General features: G+C 42.3%; 1 protein-coding gene across 1 annotated transcript in view; it reads left to right on the top strand.

The window, feature by feature from the left end:
• The window catches only part of LOC122803905 (serine/threonine-protein kinase MRCK beta-like), a gene marked incomplete in the record, with an annotated part of 2,302,169 nt that overhangs the window by 1,330,950 nt on the left and 948,358 nt on the right, over positions 1-22,861 (top strand). Inside the window, 1 exon segment of the mRNA XM_044073588.1 lies at positions 13,015-13,257. Coding sequence (XP_043929523.1) covers positions 13,015-13,257 — 243 coding nt within the window.

The raw sequence follows: 22,861 nt of genomic DNA, 5'->3' as shown, positions 1-22,861 counted from the left end.
CTTCAGGCCTTGACCGCTCCCCCCTTCGAGCCTGCGGCCACAGTAGATCTAAAATTCTTGTCTCTTAAGACTGCATTTTTAGTAGCCATTACTTCAGCTAAGAGAGTTTCTGAACTGCAAGCCCTGTCCATGAAACCGCCTTACTTGGTCTTCCATCCGGACCGGGTGTGCCTCAGGATCAATCCCTCCTTTCTTCCTAAGGTAGCTTCGGAAGCAAACATTAATCAGTCCATCAACCTCCCTGTTTTCTTTCCTAAATATCAGAACAAAGGTGAATACAAGCTGCATTCCTTGGATGTTCACAGGCAGCTTCGTTTTTATCTTAACAGGACAGCTGGTCATAGGCAATCTGACCAATTGTTCATTTCCTTTGCCAAATTCAATCTGGGTAAACCAATTTCCAAAGTGCCCTTGTCACGCTGGATTTCCCAGTGTATCCTATTAGCTTACCAAGCTTCTGGGAGGTCCGCACCGGAGGGAGTCCATGCTCATTCAACCCGGTCTGTTTCTACCTCAGCGGCCTTTAGGGCTAGGGTTCCTCTGGATGACATTTGTTCAGCAGCCACTTGGGCTTCATCTCATACCTTTATTTCTCATTACAAGCTGGATATCACGTCTAGAGGTAGAGCATCCTTTGGCTCCGTGGTGCTCCGGAATATCCTTCCATGATGGCTGCCCAAGACTCAGGTAGCTGGGGACTCTGTCCCACAGGTTGCTGACAAATGAATTCTCCTACTTCAGATTTAGAAGTTATGTACTTACCATAACGTTCCATCTGAGTAGGTGGATTCATTTGTCTGCAACTATCCTGCCCTCCTATCCCCCTGGCCTTGTCAGTTTCCTGCATAGGATGTGTTACCCTTTGATTAGGGTATTTGGTACAGGGCAAACTCGATCTGAGGTCATGTAGGGAGAGCAGGGCATTATGGGTGAGGGGAGGAGCTAGGAGCTCAGATCCATAACTGGATAAACCATGCCGGTTCGGATCCGATATCGGATCCATACCCACAGGTTGCAGACAAATGAATCCACCTACTCAGATGGAACGTTATGGTAAGTACATAACTTCTAATTTTTGCCTGCTGCCCATTGGTAATGTGTCCTGACTTCCTCTTATAAACTTAAAAAGTTATTAGAATAACAGGATGTGTGTTCGGCTGCATTTTCTGAAGGATACAAAGTCTGAAACCTAAATGTATGTCATTTAGTGTCTTCAATCCTCTGTAATTTGTCTGAAAATCACAGATTTTAAGGAACAGATGAAACATGAGGTGAAAATCTGGACAGTTGAGAGGCATGAAAGTTGAAGGACTGAGTTGTACTGCCTTTCTGACAGGGCTTGCTTTACTGCTTTGAAAGCCTGCAAACTACTTGTCATTTTTGCATTTTTTTTTGTTGTTTTTACAGTAAATAGTAGTGCATAGAGCAGATAAAGTTCCACACATTACAAAGAACTATGATCAGGTCGCCAGTTATCCTTTACTATGTGTTCTGAACATGGATGTCAAGATTAACCTCTTGAGTTTCACTCTCAAGGTGAATTTCTTAGTCTCCATGTCTTGAACACATATGAAGTCAGTTAGTCTCAGTGACCTGCTCATAATCCTCTATGTAGTGCATAGAGCACTGCGGTTATAGTCTGAAATTGAGAAAAAGGTAAACTTTTGCTTTCAAAGTGCAAGACCTAGTCTTAATGCTTTGGGCTGCTTAATGAAAGCTTATAAAGGACAACTTAAGCTCTGATATGATCGGATCTCCAACTGCAGACTGAGTGGTCAGTATCAGCTGCTAAAAACAGCTTTTAAAAGCTGCACTCTTCCACATTTACAAAGTGGAGTTGAATGAAGCTTTTAAAGCATTTGGGTGTACAAAGAACCACTTCATTTCTGCCAGTTGTCTGTATCCCTTAGTTGTCCATGGTTTTGCAGAACGTGTTATTTTTGCCATGATTTCTTCCTCGTATTTTACTCTGTCCCTCATAAAATATTTGATTTAATAAATCATTGAATATTAGCCTGTCAGTAATGTCACACTTGAGTGTCATGGTACTTGTTCAGGAAATGCTTGTTGTAACAAAAGTATTCAGTTCTAATAACTTTTAAGTGAATTAGTGCAATATTTAAAAAAATGTTCCTGCTTCTAATCATTTGCCCCATTATTTTTAGATGGAATTTGTAAGCAACGAAGTTGCGAGGTATGCAATTGTCTGACAGTGCTAAGTACTTTACTAGCTTTCAAAGCCAGTAAAGACTTTGAGCTCATACACTTTTTCTTTCCCATGTTTTTTTTTCTGTAGCTAGTAATACATGAAGCAGTTAGCTCCATCTACTACGAAGAGTTATGAATGGGTCGCTGATCATAACCTTTCATTATGTGTTCCCAGTATGGATGCCAAGATTCACCTCTTGAGCTTTGCTCTCGAGGTGAATCTCTTGGCATCCACGTCTTGAATACACAATAAGCTGGTTATGATCAGATCATATACATGTATATGTAGACAGTCATGCATCTGTTAGTTAATGCTGGGAATTTATTACTAAATGTCTGCTTTATTTTCAGAAGTTAGTATTGTTTATTTTATATGTTATAGCCTCTTTTATGGGGTGGGAGTTGCTATATTTGTTTAGCACAGAGTGCAGTGCTTCCTTTGTGTATTATTTCAAAAGGAAGATCAGAAAACGTGTTTTTTTTTTTTTTTTTTTGCTCTTCCAGTGCTAGGTTGCAGTTTGTCTAGCCATACTGTGTTCATTTTTGTTGTGGTTGATTTGTCAGGGAACTTTGATGGTTATTGCTCTAGGATGACTGTTTTGGTCTGTTTATACTCTTATCATCCTGTGGATTATCTGTTCCTGACTTAATTCTTTAGAATTTTGGAGAATTGATGGAAAAAAAAACATCCAATTGGACTGTTTTAGGTAGTGAATGAATTTATTCCAGAACTTTTGGAATACCTGTGATTGTAGTTACCTGCTGTTACCTCCAAAGTTCTAACCTGTCTTTAATGACAACTCTTATTCTGTGCACATACTTTTGTCTGTTGTTCATTTTTCTGGAACAAGTTTAACAATTCTGTTTTCTGATTGCTGCCTCAAAGTTGCAAAGATCTGATCAAATTGTGATACCAGATTTAGGTTTGGTTCCACTAATCATGGTAATTTCTTTACGCAGCTAAGTTTATGGTTTGTTTGTTTCACCAAATCTTCAATTCCAGGCAAAAAATTTGAGCTGATCAGCCCTTTACAGTGTTAACAAACAGCAACACACTGTCTGAATTAATCTGGCTGTTTTTATTTTTGTTGCAACCTTAGTGGCCAAAACCATGTTAGCGAACAAGCAAAGAGCAGAATTTACAGAGGAGCATATGTTCATAGTTCTGCTTTATATTTGGTAATCCAGTAAAAAATATGCCCAAATAATAGTATGCTGCATATTAATGTTTCTTAACTTCTGTTCTTAGAGAATTTGTGTCTTTCCATCTGTTTGTCAGCACTTATTACAGTCATCCTTCCACTGTATACCTTTACCAGGACTATTGATTTACAGAGCAATAAGGATAAAAAAGGCATTTATCCCACTGATATTCACTCTCAAGCGTCTCATCTACGTCTTCACCATGTCTCCATTTTCCATAATGCTGTTACTGGCATGCTTCAAAAACTTATTTTTCCCTATCTACCCTTGCTGTAAATTATACAGGACTGACATCTGTTTCAAGAGTTATGGGATGCTGTAGTAGTTGAGGTGCTTATCTCACAGGCAACACAGTACAGGGTTTGATTCTCATCTTTGAAAGAGAAATTGGCTAGGCTTAAAATGACCCTTAAGGGAAGTTAGCCAATTTCTTATCTGTGAGCCTAAGTTCAAAGGTGCATTTTGTCTTTTGAAACATTCTTGAGGTTCACCTGACATTTGCTTGGTGGTTTTAAGACCTCCTTAAAACCTTACCTTTTTATCTGGCTTTTGGGGGCTAAATCAAGGATGTTCACACCACCAGGTTAGTTGCCCAACACAATGCGTCTGAAATTCTCCAGGTGCAATTAACACTAGGTAAGACTGCAATCCAAATTGTAGCTTGCTACAGATCCTCCACCATGCCCCAAGATTCTCACTACACCTTTCTAAACATACTGGAAAATATTAATATACAACCAAACACCCTAATACTGGGTGATTTCAACTACCCTGCCATTAACTGGGAAAACTACTCATGTACCAACACCTTTTCCCAACGGTTCTTGGAATTCATAAATTCCAATGCCCTGGATCAATTAATCCATAGTCCCACCAGGAGCTCCAATATCCTAGACCTGGTCATTACCAACATGGGAAATCGATGCTCCACACCTGTGGTCACCCCCTCATTGGTCAGGTCAGACATTAAGCTAATCACCCTTAACATCCACATCCCACCACCCAGTAAGGAAACCTCCATAAAAAACTTCTCCAAAACCAACTTCATGCTACTCAAGTCAGAAGTTACAAACTTCATGACACCCATGCAGACGGGAACTGAAAGTTCGACTGCTGAGTCCTACACTAAGGCACTGTACAAGTACATCCACTCATGCATGAATCGTGCCATCCCAAATAGAACCAAGATGCTCTCCTCCAAAAAAAGGAAGCCAATCTAGTGGTCCCCTGCCATAAACTACAACAAAAGGAAGAAACTGTTGCAGAAAAGAGGGAAAACCCAGAATGCAAAAAACTCCCTTACCAGCCTCAGCAAGAAGCTGAGACCCCTCATAAAATCCTCCAAAGCTAGTTACGAAAATAAAATTGCCAAAGATTCCAACGACAACCACAAGGCATTCTATAACTATGTCAAGAATCTAAATGGCAATGCTCAGATCTGCTCTGAGTTACAACAGAATGGCATTAAATATACTGATCTCAAGGATATTGAAATTATCCTGGCAGATCGATTCAGTGCCAGCTTCACCCCCCCCACCCCCTAAATGGCCCATCTCAATACTGGAAGATTGCCAAATTCTGGTAATAATGACCACACAGGTAAAAACCGCACTCTCCAAAGCTAAGAATACAGCATCAATGGGACCAGATGACATCCCGGGCTGTGTACTACATGAACTACAAAATGAACTGGCACCTCACCTAAATGCCATGTTTAATTATACCTTCACCTCAGGCTTCATGCCCACTGAGTGGCGCACAGCTACAGTTATCCCACTCTACAAGGGGGGATCCACCTTGGATCCCAGGAACTACCACCCCATCAGTCTTGACAAGCCTGATCTGCAAGGCCATGGAATGTATTATCATGGAACTTATAAACAAAGACATTGGCAACCTTAAAACACTGGACCCCACCCAGTTTGGGTTTGTGAAGGGCCGATCTCGTCTCCTGAACCTGATTAACTTCTTCGAATCAGTCTCCAGAGCCATGGACGAGGGTAAGGCAGTCCTCACAGCCTATGTGGACCTCGCCAAGGCCTTTGACACCATCCCACACTCTGGAATCATAGATAAACTTACTAAGCTGGGCATTAATCCCTACGTCACTCGATGGGTTGCCAACTGGCTTACTGACAGAACCCACACTGTAAAAGTAGCTGACTCCAAATCCAGCTCCAGACAAGTGACAAGTGGAGTACATCAGGGTTCAGTCCTGGGACCTCTCTTGTTTGGCATGTACTTCCCTGAAGTACAGGCCAACACCAAGGGACTGTGGCTAACAAAGTTTGCAGATGACTGCAAACTGGGAGCCATTATTGAATCCCCAAATGATGTGGATACTCTACAAAAGGGCCTTACAGAAACAGATGCTTGGTGTCAGAGCCATGGGCTCTCAAGCTCAATGCCAAGAAATGTATAGCTATTCCCTTTGGGAAAAAACATGTACCCATGAATTACCACATAGGTGGCAGTACACTAAACACTGAAATGTGATAAGAGACTTAAGGACACAGGTGGACAGTGGTCTCACCTTCAATAACCACATCGCCACAACAGTCAGGAAATCCTTCTATGTGGCACACCTCATCACTAAGGGCTTTTTATCCAGAAAAAAGGAGGTCATTGTCCCACTGTACTCATCCCTCATTAGACCCATTATAGAATACAACGCCCCATTTGGTATGTACCTCTCAAGACATCTGCAACACCTGGAAAGGCCGCAGAAATACCTCACTAAAAGAATCACAGGACTAAAGCAGATGCCCTATGCTGACCGTCTAAAAAATCCCAGCTATACTTGTCGCATATTGTCTACTCTGAGGCGATCTCTGCTTAACATACAAGGCATGTCAAACCCACAGCTGTTGGACATGCTACACTTAAAGAAATCCCAGTCCGTCAGAGCCACATGCTCCAGGGATCTAAACTTTGTCATCACAATAAACAAAATATGCTGGAGGGATAGGTTCCTGACCGAGAGACTCCCCAGACTCTGGTATAGACTGCCCATACATGTCAAGCTGAGCGCCACTTTGACCCTCTTCAAAAGAAACCTTGATGATTGGATGGGAGAAAGGAAATTCACCCCGGGGATCACGTCAGTCGCCCTGCTAGACAGGGGTCCAGGGAAGTAAATAGTGTGGGAAGAAATAGCCAGGGAATTGTTATGGCTAGGCTTGTATAGGCCCTAGGGCCGATAGCCTAGTACCAACCTATGAACCTATAAATGCCTTCAGTTGTACATTTTATGTATTTTATATATTGTTTTAATTTAGCTAATTAATACTTTATTGTATGTATTTATTTGCAATTGTGCCTAGTTAAAATGCACTTGAATTTGAATTTAACACCTTCAGTTTGGTATAAAAAAAAAACTGCACTGCTTAATTCCATTGATTTATGCTGTACACCCATTGCACTTTGTTAAAAAGGCATCATGGCATCATACTGCCCCTTCAAAAAATCCCTGGATGACTCAAGCTATTTAGTATAATGGTTCAAAAGACAAAACACCATGCTCAGGTGTTATCTGATCACTTCAGTGTACCTTCTATGTCTGCTTTCCATAACCTTATAATTTACTTTTCTCAGTAGGTTGAGATTCAACATCATCAAGGCCTGTCATGTTAAATCTCTTCCTTGCAGAGCATTTCCTTTTCATTCTTTACCAGTTCTGAAGCCATTCTACCAAATACCGCAAACTCCTACACCTCTAAAACCAAAATTATGTTGCAAATAACATTTTACACGCTAAAGATACAACTTTGTTCAGTGTACTCAGCAGACACTTAAGGAAATGACCAGCCTTGTGAAGCACCACAAGGTCTCTCCTGTCTTTCTTTTTAAATGTAAATGTGCTGTGCCTGAAGATTTAGCTGTTGCTTTTTATTCTAAAATAGGCAACGCTGGACATGGCTGCATGTCATAGAAGAATGGAGCCCCTGGGCTAAGTCGTGCTAAGCTTGCCTCTAACCTGCTTCAGCAGTTGCCATCCAAGGAGGATCAACTTCTGGGGATGGTGTGTACGGGGCATTGTGCAGCTGCCTCCATTAGCAAGTGCACATGTTGCCACCCAAGGATGAGGAGTTTAGGTTGTAGCGAAAACCCCTGATTGCCTAAATGACAACCCAAGTCTGCTTGCTGTTGTCTTCAGTGAAAAGGGAATGAATACGCCAGTTGGTTAAGATGGGTATTGACATACCACACAACCTCCAAGTGCAAGAAATATGGACAATGCCAAAAATAATGGGGACACAAAGACCCAAAACCATGGATAGTTGGGTGGTAGGTAGGTTTTAATTATTACTGTTATAAACTTAGAAAGTTGCTGGAGTAACAATTGTTGCATTAGTATGAATTTTCTGAAGGATATGAAGTCTGAAACTCAAATGTTTGTCATTTAGTGAGTTCGATCCTTATTGACATGACAATACACCACATATTTTAAGAGGAACAAACCAAAAATATGAAGTGAAAATATGGTCATTTGAGAGGTTACAGCTGGTCAACGGGCAGAGGTGTTGGAACAAGAAAATAAAATAAATAAGGTAAAATAAAATACAACAGATAACACTGCAGGACATATACAAATATATTCATCCTGTCCTTTTGCCGTAACAGAAGGGCTTCTTTGGTTGTGTTTGCCATTTTTTTTATTTGTGGCATTTCTGAAAGTTTATTATAACATACATAAGCTTTCTGGATTCAGGATCAAATAACTCTGTCTTCTTCTGAGGTGGCATCACTTATCAGAAAATATGTGAATTGATTAGATTATGTAGTATGAAGTGTGTTGTATTTTAAGTTATTTAACTGAGATTTACAGTGTGGAAAAACATAATTTAGTCTTCAGGGAACGTGCATTCATCCTGCTTTGTCATGTCTGGCAAGTTATTTTTTCTAAGTCTCCACTCCTGTTATTTCTTTACTAGCATGGCTTCTAAGGTTTATGTAATCTAGCCTGTTCATCTGTTGGCCTTTTTCTAGAAGCTCAGAGCAGCGTTGGAAGGTTACTCCACACTCCTGATGTTCACTGGGAGATTCTTGTCCTGGTTTGGCCTTTTCAGGGTGAAGGGTTTTTGTAAAATGAATGTGGGACCATGAGGCTGAGGTCAAAGTTGTCAGGGCAGTAGCCATCTTTGGGTGATGGGTAAAGGCATCCTGACACATCATTATTCACTGTTGACAGTGGGAATGTTTTTGGATGAACTTTTATTTCCCCTGAAGGGTGATTGAGCAATCAAACACATGCACTTTTCCACAAATAACTTGTTAATGTCTGCCTCCCCTAAAGACATGCATGTTTGTTGCTAGTGCTGTTTCCCAGCCTCATCTAAAGAATAGCAGTGTTGCAAAAACCCACTCATCCCCTGAGATAGGCAAGCTGGCCATTTTCTGCTCAAGCCAACCTCGCTAGTCGTTCCACGGCCACCAGTGCTGGTGGTAGATGCCCTGTGTCTGCGGGGTCAGGATGTTAAATGATGATGTTTTTGCTGCCTGGAAGTAAATTCACATTTTCTGTAATTCATTGAAAGTATATTCTTCTAAAAGAACTGTAGTCTGTAGTGCATATTGAATGAATGTGACCATGATGCCTTATCTAAAGAACTATAGACTTCAGCTAAATTATTTAAATAGGTACTTCTATGGTAGGATTTTCTTGCAGTACATCCTCTCCTAAGGATTTCTTTGTCTCATTACCTGCCTGTTTGTCTAGAAAGATGCCTCTTAGTTGGACCTATTTCAGAAGTTATTTGAAAGTAAGGGCCCTGAATTTTATTGAAACATGTTTTGCCAAATGAATTGATTGGTGCATAATCCATCAGAAGAAACATATGCTTAAAATGCAGAGGATTTGATTACTATATGATTAGAGGTTCTATGCCCCTCTCCTAAGAGGAGAGGGTGGGACCCTGAGAGAGAGTTTTTTAGATTTTGAGGTTTTTCGGAGCTTCTGAAGACTTGCAGTGAGTAGTATCCCTCTATTCTCTTCTCTGATCCTGATTCTCCTCCTTCTTCTCCTTCGAGGATTTTTTGAGGATTTTTCATTTTCATTCCATGAAGAAAGCAGAAGACCTTCTACAGCATTTGATTTATGTCACAGCAGTAAGAAGATGCCAGGGGTATTAAAGTAAATCAGAAAAAAAGTCCAGTCTTTTATTTTTATTTCTGGGAGTGCTTTCTGGTGTGAGAGCCTGAATAGCCCATGCTCTTTGACCTTTTTTATTCTTGGACAAATAATTGAATCTTTCCTTTTACTTCCATCAACTATGCAACCAGTATACACTAAAGCTTAGACCCACCATTGTTAGACCTATCATTGTTTATTCAGAGTTCTGGTGCTTGCCAAGCTGCATGCAAGAATGGAAGAATGTATGGTATCTCAAAATGTATGGTTTGGGCACTGCCAGGACGGTTACTGTCAACCAAATAATGTTTTGTATCTAAGGAATTGTTTTGTGGTGGCTCAGAATGTCACCTTGGCGGCCATTTCTCTCAGAGACGGCCAGAGGCGAAGCCCAGATTCTAAGTTGGGAGCCCTTTCTTTAGACATTGCTTGGGGAGCCATCTATGGCGGGCAGTGGATACAATCTAAGGGCCTGGCCAGACTGGCTGGCATCTTAATATCAACATGAAAGAGATGTTATGCCTCCAGTTATCATTAATGGCAAAATAGGAGGGGAAAGACACAAGGTGTGTATTGTGGCACATATTACAACTGTTGTGTATATGTTAACAAACAAGGGGGCAACATTTCATTTTTGTTGTTTGTTTCAGTGATTTGGCGGGAGACTGCGGAGCAAGCCAAATCAACAAACTATTTCTAGTTGGAGGTTTCATATATTGCATCCTTTATTATCATTACAGACAAATCATGGATCCTCACTCTAGTGAAACTGGATCACTAGTATTTCAACTTTGACATATTTGTGGGGGAACTAAGGACATAGATAGCTTGCTAAGTTCCACTTGGAGTTCACCACAACAAAGTTTGCCACAAAGATCTCTTTCTCACAGCTGCTTGCCAGTGGATGCTCTTTCTTTTCAGTTGGAAATTCCTTCATGTGTATGTTTTTCAATCTTATCCTCTACTCCTGCTTTGGGATGCTTTGTGGATTTTGGCCTCGCAAGGGATAGAATTAATAGAAATGTATTGTACTGGTACACTGGCACCATTGCCCTGGAGTTCGGTCCCACAGCCCATGGCCTTTACCCTTGATTCCACACCTGTTGTCTCAGAGGGTTCACTGTCTGCTCAATGTCATATGGTATATATTGTTGTATATAACAGCCTTTTCTATTCTGTTTTTTTTGTTTTTGGGTCTCAACATCCTTTTTGGAATAAATCTGAGGAAGGAATAGAAAGAAAAGGGATAGTGAGGAAAAAGTGTATCAAGCACCCCATTCATCGACGCAGAGCTCAATTTGCAGCAAACAATTTCCAAGATTTCTGAGCCTAATTTGAGCCGACCTCTTCAATATCTTACGTTAATTATTGGACAAAGGCAATCTCTTCCTCAATTAAGATTCACATGTGGTAGGCAAACCAAATTTTGTTTCTTCAAGTTGTGTTTTCGATGATTTTTGTTATGTCAGCCTTAACTGTGCAGTAATATTACGTTCTTGTGTGCTATGGACCTAGTCTGTATAAGTCGAGGAGCGGAATGCTGCCAGTATTGATTTTTGTTGTTTGATAATTTTATTTTATGTAATTGCTCAAAGCAGAAGTGTCTGGTGTGTCTTCATGCATTTCTAAGGCTCAACATATGTGAGTTTAAAAATCTAAATGTCGTGGGATTTTTTGTAGAGTATTGTTATCAGAGTTGTGTATATATGGATTGTGTTCAAAAGTTTGTTTTTTTTATATGTGGAGTATAACTTTCATTCCATAAAGCAATTTATTGTGGAGTACGTTTTAGAGGTGTATATTTTTTTTCACTGTTTCAATTTGTTTTTATATTTTTGTTTGGTTTCATGTGTTTCTATGCTGGAGACTGGAGTGTGTTTATACTTTTGTCAGTCTTAGATGGTATACAAGTAATTTTTTTATTTTGTTTTTGTTTTTTTGTGCATTATATTTTTGATGGAATGAGATTCTGTGTTCAGGCAAAGGTCTGATAATAGTGATACGTGGGCATATACGTTATTGAAAGGCATTTCTGAAGTTTGGTCCATTTTTTCCCCTTCCTCCATTCTCCTTGAAGCAAAGATCTAGCTCTGAAACATTAGAACTGTGTCCTTAGTTGATGGCTAAATGAGATAATCTCTCAGTGATTGCACCCTTTTTAAACTCTTTTTATTGACATCCTATTTCATTTTGATAGGGTATCAAGTCCTCTCCCATTGTGTGCTTTTACCACATGCCTACCATCTATTAAGCTGTTTGCTGGACTTGAACTACTCATGTGTGCCATGAGGATGTACCCCTGTCCCAGCTCATTCCTTCACCATGTTTGCCTCTGTTTGTGAAGCCCTCATCCCTTGAATCAATTGAGTCTGGTTTATCCCTTAGACTGCGTCAATACAGTGACTATTCCTACTGGTATGGACACAGAACTGCACAGTTCCCATTAACAGCTTGCACCATGTGCAGCACAGACTTTGGGAGAGGGTAGCTTTTTAAGGCTCTAACTTCTCTGTAGGTATGTGATGTAGTCGCTGGCATCATTGGGAGGGCCTCCTTTGCACCTCCCATGCATGTACACCCAAAGGCTACTATCCCAAGCTTGGGGGCATCAAGCTACATCCATCAGTCTACTTGCATTTGTTGTCATGCAAACTTCTGTTTGCATTAGGAACAAAGCAGCCAGCCTGGACCACCATTCCTTCCTCCTAAGAAGGGTGGTCGAGCCAGTGCAAGAGGCTTAAATTCCACCTCCTCCCCTACCTTGGCTTTTCCAGCGCCTGAGCCATTACTTGAATTTGGATTATTTTGGTCATAGTCAAGGCTTTATTGCTGTGAGCAACAGAGGCAGTTTAAGTTGTTCCTATTGATTGTGGAAAGAATTATAGATTGTGGTAGTGAGCCATCTTTGCACCCTTGTGTATTTGATACTAGGGTGGTCCTATGGTGCTCATCCAATGGGTGGAAGTAATAGGATTTAATTTTTGCCTGTTATAGAGCAACAGAAGGAGGAGCCTCATCTTGGTTGGACCCATTCCATGTATATCATCGTAAAGGGCTGAGTGTATGCTAAATACTTATCTGCCAGTATTTTATGGAGAGCGCCACACGTGGTTGCACTGTTGTACTTTGAAAAGTAGCTTCCAAAATGCATGTTATGGTCACAGCTGTACATTACCTTTTAGTATTTGTTACCATGCTTACTTAAATGGCACAGTGCACCAGATGTGAACACAGAATCTGTACACATCTTTGTAAGGTTGCTGCTTGACTTATTTCCCCCTCACATCCTTTGTTTATATCCCCTTGTTGATGTGATGCAGTGTAGGGCTTAATGTTTGTGTTTTATGGTATTCAGTACTGCAGTCCATTTCCTTGTTTACTAACATTGCTTGTGTTTTTTATTTTTGCTTATGTTTCAGAGGTTGTGGAGTCTTAATCTTTACAGTCATTTTTTTATTTTATTTTTCTAATAGCAACTTATTGAAACTCAGGATAGACTGAAGTCACACACCAAAGAGTTGAAGGATGCCCACCAGCAACGAAAGCTGGTCTTGCAAGAATTTTCTGAACTTAATGAAAAAATGGCTGACTTGCGCTCCAGCAGACAGAAGTTGTCACGGCAGCTTCGTGACAAAGAAGAAGAAATTGAAACAGTTATGCAGAAGCTTGACACTATGAGGCAGGATCTCCGTAAAGCAGACAAATCCAGAAAAGAGGTAATGTAAATTTGTGTGAAGAAAATTTGGTATATATAATGGCTTTAAATAGTTGGTGAATGACTAGTATTAAAAATACAAGAGTTGTGTTTGCATTTAAGTGAGGATTATGACTTCATCTTCAGATGAATAATTAAGAGGACAAAACTGAGATTAGGCTGATGTTCTTCGTGTTTCACTGTTGCAGTCATTACATTTGGGTTATCTGCCTGCAGGTAGCCCTCAGCTGGCCTGCATATCAAAGTCTTGGATTCCTGCGTCGGATGCTGTCTCTTCTTCCATGATGTCAGGTCGTCAGGGGTGCAAAACATGCAGCCGATGCCATTACATAAGTCTTTCTTGCCACGCAGTGCCTGAAGCAAAAGCAGTTCACAAGTGCCGGTCGGCCGACTCCTGAAATTTTCTTTTTCGAGTTTCAGAACCAAAGTCTTTGAAAAAAAGGAAAGTACCCTGTTGAGGATCCTTTTTCTTGCTCTTAACCGAGGTCAGCAAAAGTTAACAATTGTCTTACCTGTGGAAAGCAAATACCTCATAAAGATTTTCATTCGTACTGCATTCCTTGCTTAGGCCCAGACCACGGCATTCCTTGCTGTTGGTTTTGTGCCTTATTCAACCCCCGAACTATTCGTCGTCTGTCTATTTTCGCAGCAAATTATTTTGGTACTCTAACTATCCAGAAATGGCTTCGGTAAGCCATCCGACTACCGATATTCTGAAAAAACATAAGGATAAAGACAGAGACAGACCGCATACGTCCAAAACTGCCGACGATGCTTCCATTAAGCTAGTCACCAATTTGCCGGTACTCAGTGAGCTTTCGCAACCCCTGATACTTGGTCCTTTAGATTCGCAGGCCTCTACTGAGACCCATTCGGAGTCCAGTATGCCATGAGATGCTTCGACTGTGGAACCTGTGGATCTCTCTGCCTTGGATGGTTACAGAGCCACTGTGCAGTCACCGGCTTCTGAGGGTGTATTCAGGCCTAGAGATTCGCATTTTAAACTGACGCCATCTTCTTCAGCAAGGCCTAAAACTCGACCCACGCCTAGAAAATCGACGTCCAAACCGCATGGTCAGGCCCATATGCCTAAAAAAACAAAAAACAAATGCTTAGAATGGCTGAAGACCTTATTACTTTAATTAGGGGAAGCCGGCCTTCCACCTCTAAGAGACCTAGAACTGATTTTCCTTCTGATTCTTCTGATGAGGATTCTGAAATTTCTGTTTCTTCTGATTACCAGGATTTGCCTTTATCTACCTATGAGGATTCTGATGCAGAGGATTCCATTCCCTCTGCTTCCCCTCCAAAAATTTTTTATTTTGGTGAAACCTTGCACACTCTTAGGGAGGATTTCAGCTGGGAAAGCCAGGATTACTCTGACTCCAAAGAGATGCTTAGGGAATTCTTACTCCTCCCTCAACACAGGCCTTTAGTTATCACTCCTGTTCTGGACATTGTAGATGATGCCTTCTTGGAATCTAGCCTGGCCCCAGACACTTTACCTCCAGCTCCCAGAAAACCTGACAGGTATTAGAGAGTACCTGACTCTCACAAGTTCCTCTTCAAGAATCCTACTGCGGATCCCGAGACCATTTCCCAAGGACCAAAGGGCATTAAGGCTACTGCTGCCAAAAATCCTACCCCCTCTAATAGAGATTCCAAGACCTTAGACAGATGGGGTAAAAAGGTATACACTTCTGCTACTTTGGCCATTTGGGCCTTAAATTGCCAGTTTCATATGTTAAAGTATCAGCAACATGTTATGGGACTACTTAAACGGAAAATGATGTTGATTCCTGACTATGCTGAACATAAAGAATTACAGGACTTAATGCATTCTGCTGAACAAGTTGGTAAGCGTACTTTGCAATGTGTTTTTGACTCTTTAGAAGCATCTTGTAGGGCTGCTGTCACTGGGTCTGTACTTAGAAGGCATGCTTGGCTTAAGGAGCAAAGCTTGCCAGATCATGTTAAAGCTAAATTACTGGATGCTCCCTTAAACCAAGGCCGCCTGTTTGGCAACAAGGCAGAAGTCGTCCTTAAAAAGATGGAGGAAAAAGCTAAATCTATGCAAACTGTTAAAGATTTCCTGCAAGTACAGCCTCCCAAATTTAGTAGGCATTGACCTTCTAAGAATTGGTCCTTTCCAGTCTCTTCCAGGCTTCTCAGTCCAAGCCTAGAAACAGCAGACCACCTAGGTTACAGTCTCTGGCTACACACAGGCCTAAGCAGTGGGGGACTCCCACTTCCAAAGCTGGAAGTAGCAAGACACCCCCATATGGAAAAATGTCACAATGACTTAACCTTAACCCTTCCAAGCCCTGTACAACTGCCTGCTCCCTTCGGAGAAAAGCTCACCCTGCATGCAAAAACTGGGAACTCATTACCCAGGACAAATAGGTTTTAAATATAGTTTTCCAAGGATACAGATTCCACTTCCACACCTTACCAACACCAAACGGTTGGCCAGACCTACCCCCAAATCAGTGGACAGAGGCTCAACAGCAGGATGTTCTTCGTGTTTCACTGTTACAGTCATTACATTTGGGTTATCTGCTTGCAGGTAGCCCTGGTCCTGCGTCGGTTGTTGTCCCTTCTTCCATGACGTCAGGTCGTCAGGGGTATAAAACATGCAGCCGACACCATTACATCAGTCTTTCTTGCCGTGTGGTGCCCGAAGCAGAAGCAGTTCGCAAGTGCCGGTCGGCCGACTCCTGAAATTTTCATTTTCAAGTTTCAGAACAGAAGTCTTCAACTAAAGCTAAGTACCCCATTGGGGAAACTTTTTCTTGCTCTTTACCGATGTCAGTAAAAGTTAATAATTGCATTACTTGTGGAAAGCAAATACTTCATAAAGATTTTCATTTGTACTGTATTCCTTGCCTAGGCCCTGACCACGATGTACCTTGCTGTCGGTTTTGTGCTGTATTTAATCAGCACACTATCAGTCATCGGTATGTTTTCGCCTGTAAATATTTCGGTTCTCGGTTTAATTATCCAGAAATGTCATTGGTTAGCCATCCGACCACCAGGATTCCGAAAAAATGCAAAGATAAAGACAGGGACAGGCTGCCGAGGTCTAAAACTGCCGACGATGCTTGTTGTAAGCCAGTCGCCAGTTCGCCGGTACTCAGTGAGGTGTTTTCGCAGCCCCTGATACCCGCTACTTCTGATTCACAGGCCTCTACTGAGACCCATTCGGAGTCCGGTATGCCGCGAGATGCTTCAGCTATGGAACCCATGGATGTCTACCTTGGATGGATCTGGAGCCGCTGTGCAGGCACCGGCTTTTGAGGGTGTATTCAGGCCTACGGACTTGCATATTCAACTGATGCCTTCTCCTTTACTTAGTCCTAAATCTCAATCCATGCCTAAAAAAACGATGCCCAGGCCACATTCTCAGGCCTCTATGCCTAAAAAACAAATTATAAGAATGGTCGAAGATCTAATAACTCTAATCAGGGGTAACACCCCCACCCCCACTTCTAAGAGGCCTAGGACTGAAGTTGATTATGAATCTTCTGATTAGGATTCTGTTTTTTTCTGATTCTTCTGATGATCTGGATTTGCCCTTATCTACTTATGAAGATTCTGATGCAGAGGACTCCATTCCCTCTGCTTCCCCTCCTGAGGAGTTTTCTTTTGGGGAAACCTTACATACTCTAAGGGAGCATTTCCACTGGGAAAGCCAGGCTTTTTCTGATTCAAAAAAGAGGCTTAGGGATTTCCTTCTCCTACCTCAGCATAGGTCTTTAGCTATTCCTCCTGTACTAGACATTGTTGATGATACTTTTTCGGAATCTAGTTTGGCCCCTGATTCCCTGCCTCCTGCTCCCAGAAAACCTGACAGATACTACAGGGTCCCTGAGTCCCACAAGTTCCTTTTTAAAAATCCTATTGCAGATCCATAGACTATTTCACAGGGTCCCAAGGCAATAAGGCTTCTACTGCTAAAAATCCTACTCCTCCTGACTCTAGGGCGCTAGATAGATGGGGTAAGAAGGTTTACAGTTCTGCAACCTTGGCCATTAGGGCTTTAAACTGCCAGTTTCATATGTTAAAGTATCAGCAACATGTTACTGGAGCACTTGAACAGAAAATGATGTTGATTCCTGACTATGTGGAAAATAAAGAATTACAGGATTTAATGCATTCTGCTGAACAAGTTGGAAAACATACTTTGCAATTCATTAGAGGCCTCTTGGGTCTGTGCTCAGAAGGTATGCTTGGTTCAAGAAGCAATCTTTGCCTGATCATGTTAAAGCTAAATTGTTGGATGCTCCTTTAAATCAGGACTGCCTGTTTGGCAACAAGGCTGAGGAAGTTCTTAAAAAGATGGAAGATAAAGCTAAATGTATGCAAACTGTTAAAGATTTTTTTTACAAGTTCAGCCTCCTAGATTTAGTAGGCTCTGGCCCTCTAAGAATTGGTCCTTTCCAGCCCCTTCCAGGTCTTCTCAAGCCAAACCCAGACACAGCAAAATTCCCAGGTTTCAGTCCCATGGGGAGACACAGAACTAAGCAGTGGGGGGCCTCCACTTTCAAATCTGGGAATAATAAGACTCCCCCTTATGGTAAACTGTCTCAGTGACTTCCTTTTAAAATTTCCAAGCATTTATCAACTGACTACCCCTTTGAGGGAAAGATTGCTCTTCAAGCAAAGAATTGGGAACTCATTACCCAGGACAAATGGGTTTTAAATATAGTGTCCCAGGGATACAGATTTCACTTCCACACGTTGCCAGCACCAAGCGGGTGGCCGGACCTACCTCCAAATCAGTGGGCAGAGGCCCAAAAGCACGTATTTTCTCTCTTAAGCATGGGGGCTATTCAACTGGTACCAGAAGAGGAAAAGGGACAAGGTTTCTACATAAGATTTTTCCTGGTACCCAGAAAAGGCAATTCATGGCATCATATCCTGGACCTGTCTACTCTAAACACCTTTTTGGAGTTTCCAAAATTCAAGATGCTGACTCTTCACCAGTTACTTCCTATGCTAGGCAAAGATGCCTGGTTGGCAAAACTAGATTTAAAAGAAGCTTACCTGCACATCCCAATCAGGAAATCTTGCAGAAGATACCTACGTTTCAAAGCAGGCTACACGCACTATCAGTTCTCTGCACTGCCCTTTGGCTTATCTGCTGCGCCCAGGGTATTCACAAAGTGCCTAGCTCCAGTTGTTGCATTTTGCATTCAAAGAAATATTCAAATATTTTTGAATCATCTGGCCTTTGTACAAAGGGTTCTAACTTGTATGGGGTACACCATAAACGAAAAGAAATCACACCTGGTACCCTGTCAGCAAATTATATTCCTGGGAGCAAACTTGAATACAACTTCCAAGATGGCTTACCTCATGCCAGAGAAACAAATTCATTTGACAAACTACTTCAAACAAGTGGCCACAAAAACCCTGCTATATGCAAGACATGTACTGCAAGCCTTGGGGTTCATGGCTTCCTGCATTTTTCTAATTCCATATGCAAGACTTCATATGAGGAACCTACAGTGGTATCTAAAAAGCCTATGGTGTCAACATTCTCAAGACCTGGAAACAATGATTCCAATCATACCTTGCCTATGCCTAGAGTTCCTTTGGTGGGCAGAGGCCTGCCACCAAAACAAAGGACTACCTTTCACACCACCCCCTGCCGCCCAAACCCTAACAACAGACGCATCAGACTATGCATGGGGGCTCACCTGGCCAGGGAAGTGCATTCAGGGCAAATGGAACCAAAGTCAAATACACCTGCATATCAATTAATAAGAAATGTTAGCTGTACAGAATGCTCTGACAGCCGTCAAGGACCACATTCTTCCAGGACATCTAATGGTAAAGACGGACAACACCACTATTATGAGGTACATAAACAAGCAGGGGGGTACACATTCTTACCCCCTCTGCAGACTAGCCATGGCATTGTAGAACAAAGCCTTGAGCTACCAAGTGCACCTACAAGCTCAATTCCTGCCAGGAAAATGAAATACACTGGCAGACAGACTAAGCAGAAACCTCATGGACCCACACGAGTGGAAACTGGAACCAAAGATTTTCAACATGTTGACAAGCAAATGGAGGAGCCCAGATATAGACCTGTTTGCCTCTCCCCAGAACTACCAATTGGACAAATTTTGCACAAGGACTCCCCACAAACAAGCCTGGAAAGTGGATGCTCTGTCCTTCAGCTGGAAAAAACTCTGTCTTTGGCTTCTCTACTCTGCATCTGCTCTCCAAAGTACTACTAAAAATCAAACAGGACAAACCAAGGATGATTTTGATTGCTCCAGACTGGCCGCGCCAACACTGGTAGCCCCTCCTGTGCAGTGTGTCATGGTTATCTCCATGGCACCTGCCTCAGACTCCTTCCCTGCTGTCTCAGCAGGAGAACCAGATTCTGCACCCTCAGCTTTTAACACTGAACCTTGCAGCCTGGCTAATTACTTAATCTCTCCTTTACCATCCCTCAGCAAACCTGTGATGGATATCATTTTAGAGGCAAGGAGGCCTAGTGCTAGAAAATCTTATGCTGAAAAATGGAAAATATTCTGTGCCTGGAACCAGTCTCAAGGGATGAGCACAGCAGCACCCAATTTACCTCAGATTTTACAATACTTAACTGAGATGCTTCCCAAGGGCCTGTCTTTTTCCTCCATTAAAATCCACGCCTCAGCCATTTCAGCTCATTATAACACAGAACCGCCACTCTTCTCTCATCAACTGCTCAAGCAGTTCCTCAGAGGGGCCAAAATTTTGAGACCACCCAGGAGAGCTCCAACCCCAGCCTGGGACCCTAACTTTGTTTTGGAGAAGCTCACTCCACCTCCTTTTGAGCCAGCTGCTACTGCAGACTTAAAATTTCTTTCTTGGAAAACAGCTTTCCTTTTAACAATCACTTCAGCTAGAAGGGTATCTGAATTACAGGCCCTTATGGCAGTGGAGCCTTTCATCATCTTTTATGGGGACAGGGTGTCTCTCAGAACCAATCCATCCTTCATGCCCAAGGTGGTATCCAGTGTGGCTCTTAATCAGTCCATTCATTTGCCAACCTTCTTTCCCAATCCACAAAATAAAGGGGAATGGATACTGCATTCATTAGATGTGCACAGGCAGCTTAGATTCTACATGGACAGGACTAAACCACAAAGGAAATCTGAACTACTGCTAGTGGCATTTGCTGAAGGGGCAGAGGGGAAGGCTATTTCAAAGCAAACCATTTCTAAATGGATAAGCCATTGCATTAATTTCTGCTATAAGCACTATGGAAAACCTCTCCCCCAAGGGATCAGACCTCACATAACCAGATCAGACCTCACATAACCAGGGCTGCATCTACGTCTACAGCCTTTATCAGAGGTGTCCCTACCAGGGCCATCCTAGAAGCTGCAACCTGGAGTTCAGTACATACTTTCACCAAGCATTATCATTTGCCAATTTTCTCTAAATCCAGAGCTGGCTTTGCCACTGCAGTCTTGCAGGGCCTTATAGCAGGCCCTAATGCTATCTAAATTCCTCTTCCCAACCAAAGGAACTTTTTGAATAGCTCCCATGTCCATAAGAGCAGCAATCTGTTTTTGTGCCTCTGCCCATTGGTTTTGTGGCAGGTCTGGCATACCTTTTGGTTTTGGAAGCGTGTGGAAGTGGAACCTGTAACCCTGAGAAACAATATTCAGCACCCATTGGTCCTGGGTGATCATGTGCCAATTTTTTGAGAAAAGTGCTAGCTTTCCCCCTAGGGGTGCTGTCAAAAGGTAAGTGCTTGGCTGAGATCTGCCTCTTGGGCGTCTGTATCTGCCTTTTTGCCGCCTGTCTGACACTGGAAAGGACCAATTTTTTGAAGGCCAGTTTCTGCTAAATCTAGGTGGTTGAACCTGTAAGAAATCTTTCACTGTCTGCATTGACTTTGCTTTATCCTCCATTTTCTTTAACACCTCTTCTGCCTTAACACCAAACAAAGTATCATGCTGTAATGGAGCATCCAATAATTTTACTTTAACATGGTCAAGTAAACTTTGTTCTTTCAACCAAGCATGCCTTCGAATAACAGAGCCTGTAACTGTGGCTCTACAAGAAGCCTCTAATGAATCAAAACCACATTGCAGAGTATGCTTTCCCACTTGTTCAACTGCATGCAATAAATCCTGCATTTCCTTACTGTCAGGACTTTCTGTATTTGAAACCATTTTCTGTTTTAACAATGACATGAGGTACTGTTGATATCTAAGCATGTGAAACTGGCAGTTTAAAGCTCTTACAGCTAAAGTAGCAGAAGTGTAAACTTTTTCCCCCATCTGTCCAGAGCTCTGGAATCTCTATCCGAGGGGACAGGATTTTTAGCAGTGGAAGCCTTAACCCCTTTAGGACCCTGAGAAATTGTTTCTGGGTCTGCAGGGGGAGGGTTTGTAAAGAAATTTATGAGAGTCAGGGACCCTGTAGTACCTGTTTGGCTTGACTGGTGCAGGGGTAAAGAATCAGGAGATAGACTGGATTCAGAAAAAACAACATCAACAATATCAAGCACAGGGGGGGATAGCCAGGGGCCTGTGCTGAGGCAATAAAAGGAAGTCTCTGAGCCTTTTCTTGTATTCTGAATAATCCTGGCTCTCCCAATGGAAATGCCCCCTCATGGTGTGCAAGGTTTTCCTAAAAGAATAATCCTCAGGTGGAGAGGCTGAAGGTATAGACTCTTCTGCATCAGAGTCCTCATAGGGAGGGAGAGAATATCCCTGATCAGAAGAGGAATCAGAGGAAATGGAAACCTGGTCAGAGGAATCATTGTCAGTGTCTTGCCTAGGCCTTTTGTCAGGAGGGGGATGGGAACCCCTGATTAAAGTAATTAGGTCTTCAGCCATTTTAAGCATCTGTTTCTTTGGCATGGATGATTGTTCTGGAGAATGCTGTACTTGTTTCCTTGTCTTTAATGGTGTTTTTGACTTTGCCTTTGCTGCTGTAGTGGGCTTAATTGTAAGCTGTGAAGGTCTGAAAACACCCTCAGAAGCAGATGCCTGCTCAGCGGCTCCGGACCCATCTGAGGGTATAGTTTCCGTAGGCCCAATACCTTGAGTTTCCACAGGCCTCGGTGTCTCCATGTGGCTGTCGGTTACGGCCTGTGGCTCTGAGGTAGTGGGTGTCAGGGGCTGCGAAAGCGCCTCACTGAGAACCGGCGACTGGCCTAGAAGAGGCTTCGTCGGTTTTGGACCTCTGATGCCTGTCCTTTTCTTTGTCTTTGCGTTTTTTTATAAATTCCGGTCGTCTGTTGTTCTGACGGCATTATGTAATTAAACTTTCGGTCAAAATAATGTAAAGCAAAATCAAACCGATGTTTAATAGCGCGTTTATTGAATCTAGCACAAAACCGACAACTAGTAACGTCGTGGTCAGGGCCTAGGCAAGGAATACAGTAAGAGTGAAAGTCCTTATGAGGTATTTGCTTCCCACAAGAAATACAATTATTAACTTTTACTGACATCGGTCGGGAGCAAGAAAAAGTTTCCCCAACGGGGTACTTAGCTTTATTGAAGACTTCGGTTCTGAAACTCAATTTTGAAAATCTCAGGAGTCGGCTGACCGGCACTTGCAAACTGATTTTGCTTCGGGCACCTCGC

The sequence above is a fragment of the Protopterus annectens genome, chromosome 6.part0, assembly GCF_019279795.1.
Source record: "Protopterus annectens isolate FY-2018-M chromosome 6.part0, PAN1.0, whole genome shotgun sequence".
Taxonomy (NCBI): domain Eukaryota; kingdom Metazoa; phylum Chordata; order Ceratodontiformes; family Protopteridae; genus Protopterus; species Protopterus annectens.
The sequence above is the reverse complement of the archived record's forward strand: the minus strand, read 5'-3'. Positions and strand labels throughout refer to the sequence as shown.